This window comes from Aegilops tauschii, chromosome 4 (assembly GCF_002575655.3).
Source record: "Aegilops tauschii subsp. strangulata cultivar AL8/78 chromosome 4, Aet v6.0, whole genome shotgun sequence".
Classification (NCBI taxonomy): domain Eukaryota; kingdom Viridiplantae; phylum Streptophyta; class Magnoliopsida; order Poales; family Poaceae; genus Aegilops; species Aegilops tauschii.
In genome coordinates, this window is record NC_053038.3 from 462,497,578 (window position 1) to 462,502,523 (window position 4,946).

A 4,946-nucleotide genomic window follows, 5' to 3' on the forward strand; every position below is an offset into this window, starting at 1 on the left:
GCCACGCACTTGTCCTTGTTTATCCTCATACCCGAAGCACTGCCAAAGGCCAGAAGGATGCGGTTGAGGGCAACAAGCTCCTCATGCACAGGATTGACGAACAGAGCCGCGTCATCAACATAGAAGTTGGCTCTGAGAGCAGCCGCCCTTGTTGGCAAGGGGGAGAGAATGCTCGCAGCTGTTGCCTTGTCCAGAATTTTTTGGAGGGGATCCATTGCAAGGATGAAGAGCATCGGCGATAAGGGATCACCCTGTCATAGCCCACACTGATGTTCAAACGGGGGCCCAGGCTTGCCATTTAGAAAACTCGGGAGGTGGAGGACGCAAGCATAATAGGCCCGAAACCATAATGCTGGAGGACCTGAAGCAAGTATGATCAGCTGACGGAGTCAAATGCCTTGGCCCAGAATTTTTAGTAGGGCCCAGAATTTCATGTAGAAACCATGAGGGCCGGACTTAATATTCCCTTACTGTGCTAATATTTACGGAGGGAGTTCTAATCAGACGACTTGAGAGTTGAGAAACAACGAATCCGTTTCTAAACTGTATAATGTTATCCGGTGGTGTCTCGCAAACGAGGACTATCATTTGTGTTCGTCCCTCCTGTACAAAACCTACGAGGGCGCAATGCCATTCTCAAACAACACACGAGGTGGCAGGCGGCCACGAGCGGCAAACCAGTCAGCTCTCCTCTACGCCGCGCCGTGCTGAAGCAGCGGCGCCGCGGGAGTCACGGGCGCGCCGAGGGGCGACGGCGTGCACGGGCTCTTCTGCCGCGCGGTCGCCCCGAGCCTGGGCGGGCCGGCGCCGGCGCGCGGGGACAGGCTGACCTGCTCCAGCGACCGGAACTGCAGCTCCGGCGGGTAGTCGCGCACGCACCCGATCCGCGGGCCGGCGCCGGTCGTCCACCGGAGCGACAGCTGCTGCCCAAGCTGGTACGACTTGTGCGCCATCTTGGAGTTGATCCGGTGCATGATCCTCTCCTGCGGCACCGCCGGCTCCTCGCCCCCCTCCCCGCCCTCCGCGGCGCGCCCCGTGAACAGGTTCGCCTTGCAGAAGTCCAGCCGGTCGCCGAACGAGCCGGCGTCCTGCTCCGCCGCGCCCTTGTCCAGACGATTCTTGCTCACCGTCAGCCTCGGCGGCCGCTTGCGCTGCAGCCGGGTGCCCGATGAGGACCGCTTCATCCCCGGCGAGCCGGCGCCTGCCTCGCCGCTGGTGGAAGGTGGCGCCGCCGGCACGGCTGTTTTGATCTTGATTTTGTCACCGCGAGGGGGTTGGGCCCTGGTGTCTCCTTGCTTCCGCGGCGTGCTGATCTCCGTTGTTAGATCCATCTGGGAGAGGCTGCTCCTCAGCCATTCGTCCTCCTCGCCTTCTGTTGGGCTCAACTGTACCAGTTCCGACAACAGAAAAAAATGTTCCTTCTTTCAGAGAAAAACACCAACATAATGTCCATTGTTCTTTAGCAGCCAAAGGATCAGATTTGGTCTCCTCACCTTCACATCGGTGAGATCGACGTTCCTCTTCCTGAGATACTTCACGAACTCCCGGAAGTTCGCCTCTGTGGGCCGGTAGTGCCCGCTATGAGGCCAGACAGCCTGAAGACGGTGGGTAACTGAATCAGACGGGTGAATTTGGAATTCTAAACATAAAATTCTAAATTCTGGCAATAGTAGAAATATGCAGATCCAGGCACCTTTAGGATTCCGTTCGCGACGACTAATCTCCCGGCAGCAGATGTGGCTCCACCGGCAAGGAAGCTGGAGTGCTGAAATGTGCCCTTGCTCTTCTGCAATAATGTGCTTATTTCATCAGTTACAGGTAAATTTTATGATTCAGATACTAGTGAAGTACTGCTGACAAGTGACAACTGCCACTATTCTCGGACCGTGCCTATGTACAGAATTTTCGTCGTGCTCAACACAAAGATCCATTTTGCATCCTTGGGACCCTCGGACGTGTCGACAATCTTGCGGCTCAGCTTGTACATCATCATCTTATTCTCGATTTTTACCTCATAGACCTCCCTCTCTTTCTGCACAAAGTAACAACACCATGTTCAGATATGTGACATTTTATGCCCTGTTTTTTTGTTTCCTTGCTTGATAGCTAGTACTAACATTTTCTAATTTGAGATTACAGCTGCATTGTTCTACAGGTCGCAGCAACTTACAGGGCCAAGATACCTGATGCATTGCTGCAGCAGCTTCCATCTTGGGCAGTGGTCCTCAAGATTAATCTCTTTTCCTTCACCTACATCCAACCTATCACAAACGGAATTTCAGAAATCATGAGCTTGTTTTTGTTGATCTAGTTCACAAATAATGCAGAGTTCAGCATGAACTGTACCAGTAGAAGAAAGGTTGTTGACTGTCGCAGTGAAGCCAGCTTTTGTAATAGTAGTGGAGGTTGTGACCGTATCGATGCCGGGGGTCAATCTGCCCATGAAACACTATGGAATTTTAGTTTGATGTGTTCAATGCTATTATACAAGAGTGTTTGAAGAGAATGTTGCCGAGCCATACTGCTTCTAGCCAATGCTGAAGTGCGAGCTTCTGGGCCTTTTCATCCTTGGACAAACCTTTGCCTACCTGAAGTAACAACAAAGGAACACCACCCATATGAATTCAGTATTCAGCAATATTACAGTATGTTAATGGTCATTAAGAAAATCTAAACAGCATCATTTCAGCAGAATATGGTTAGCTTAAAGTGACACATACCTTGGCAGCCTTTATTCTGGCCCGTGACCATCTTGTTAGGGCAGTCTCCGGCTTCTCTACCTCGAAGAATGACACCGAACTTTGCTTGAGCAGTGCGAAATCGAGCAGCTTCCACCTGAATTCGGCATCTCAAATTTCAGGCATCGTTACACCAGTGACAAAGAGCCACTGTATCAAACACGACAATGGACGACAAGCACATGAAGTGTAACATACCACCGTTGTTCGACAAGAACAGCGCAGTCAGCAAGCTGCCGTCTTGTTCTGAAGCTCTTGTATACCTTCTGCACCCTTACTGCTGCGGCCTGGTGTTGCGGGCTGACCATCCCGACAACCGGGGAATTTGGTGGCAGGTAATCTGCCCCATATTTCAGAAGGCTGTGGCTGTGCTTATGGTTACTACATTCCTTGTCAGGTTTAGGACTCACCCTGGGTTTTGTAGTATCTACATGTAATGGAGGACCCTCTTTTCTCCTGGCATTTAAGGACCCTTTTCTCGCAGGTTTCCCAGAGCTCACGGCATCGGACATTTCCGGTGGCGAACCAGGGGTCTCAAGGTTGCCGAGGTTGTCTAAGCTTAAGGACCGGACGAATAGCCTGTCCGAGTTGTCATCATCTGCTGGCGAGTAGTCATCCGGTGGGTATGAGATCGACAGACCCATTGTTTGCCTCAGGTCTATTGTTTCCTCTGTATGACTTGCTTCTGTTGTTTAAGATCTCTGTAGCAATTGTGTTCTTTACGAGTCCCTCGACACCCTATGTGAATACAGGGGAAACAAAGGACATCAAATGTGTGTGGCTTCTGTGAATGAACAAAATTGTCTTAACAACAGATTTCATGTATTCTCTTCCATTGTTCTATATCTTATCAAGGCCCACCAATCACAGATTTTGTGCAAAAGAATTCACATCTTACCTCTTATGATAAGATCACAAGTATATAAGATTTATGTATAACATGTTTTCATAAGCTGATGCCCAGAAAATCTGGAACAAAATGCAAACCGCAAGAGTATTTCGTTGCTCGTTTCTTGATAAGTGCACCTGGTTCCAGCATAACACATTCTAACCAAGCGAACAGGTAGACCATGGAAAAGGATTTTTGCGGCAAGAATCGAGTAATGATCAACCATACCTCATTGCCTCCAAACTTGTTGCACCATCCACCCAACTGAATCTCTGGATGAGAGGCGTGTGAAGGCACACAGAATGCTAGAAGAAGAACAAAATTTGCAGGAGAAAATGAGAGGTGAATGGGTAATGGCCGTGGAAAGGGGGCACATGTCCAAAACCCGGAGGTGGTTTGTTTGAGGCTTCAGCCTATAAATAACAAAGGAAGGTTTGAGGTGCATAAATGTTCTATGGGTAAAAATAAAACAAAAGGAGATACCTCGTGGCGTATTGGCTGTGGTTAAAAATACACCAGTTTCCTTAAAAAATAGTAAGACATGTCTAGCAGAACAATTGTACAGTGAGAGTGTCTACCACAATAATTGTAGAGTGAGAGACATCCAAGGAGGAGATTAGCGAGATTTGAGTAGGAAAACAATATTTGAGAGGCATCCACATTTGTTATTGTATAGTATAGTTTAAACAATAGAAAATGAAGCTACCGCAATCGTGCACGTGTGCTGATTATATGCTCTGTTGATCATAGAATTTAATGATTGAAATTAAAAATAACGCATCTAAAATATGTTCTGATCACTTGGACGCACATACATACGCAAACACGTGTTGGGATCTTGCTCAACCATAACCACATGCCTAGTGTGTCTGCATGATTCGATGGCGTCCACGCGTGTGTTCCATCCACCATCCGAGTCGAGAATCTTACCGAGATAGCATTAGTTAGAAGTAGTAGATAAACGAATCATTCTTGCTTGGCCACTATTTGCATATGATGTCACCATGTTCCTCATGAATGAGCTAAGCATCTAATGCTTCTCCAATGTATGTAAGACATAGTGCATTTTGGTTCCAAACTTATTGGGTCCAAAGTTTCCGCTTATGTATATGCATTTGAATTTCATGTGATACTAAAAAACGACATAGTGTAAGTATGCATGCATATCGCTTCCAAGATCCATCAAGAGATAAAATTTGAAAAAAAAAACAACGTATAAACTATGATTATTCACATAAGTATCGCAAATCATGCATTTTGTCCATATTACATCAAAGTCTCATGTCGACACATGGAAATTCACATAGTTTACATATGCA

The 4,946-nt window shown here is 47.7% G+C and overlaps 1 protein-coding gene across 1 annotated transcript; it reads right to left on the bottom strand.

Moving 5' to 3' along the window:
• Nucleotides 1-543: 543 nt before the first annotated feature.
• Nucleotides 544-3,602, bottom strand: LOC109746867 (IQ domain-containing protein IQM2-like). The gene is made up of 9 exons (XM_020305971.3): nucleotides 2,937-3,602; nucleotides 2,721-2,835; nucleotides 2,523-2,588; nucleotides 2,347-2,435; nucleotides 2,171-2,261; nucleotides 1,886-2,032; nucleotides 1,694-1,786; nucleotides 1,494-1,595; nucleotides 544-1,385 (listed from the first exon to the last, which is right to left on the bottom strand). Exons 1-9 carry the CDS (start codon nucleotides 3,380-3,382, stop codon nucleotides 693-695), a joined length of 1,842 nt encoding a protein of 613 aa, XP_020161560.1. The 5' UTR covers nucleotides 3,383-3,602; the 3' UTR covers nucleotides 544-692.
• Between the last annotated feature and the right edge of the window lie 1,344 nt (nucleotides 3,603-4,946).

Excerpts from the sequence above, each read along its gene's own strand:
- LOC109746867 (XM_020305971.3), bottom strand. The coding sequence starts at position 3,382 with ATGGGTCTGTCGATCTCATACCCACCGGATGACTACTCGCCAGCAGAT. Across the intron at positions 2,262-2,346 it reads CAACAACCTTTCTTCTACTG|GTTGGATGTAGGTGAAGGAA; the intron begins GTACAGTTCATG and ends CGTTTGTGATAG. Across the intron at positions 1,386-1,493 it reads TCGATCTCACCGATGTGAAG|TTGAGCCCAACAGAAGGCGA; the intron begins GTGAGGAGACCA and ends GAACTGGTACAG.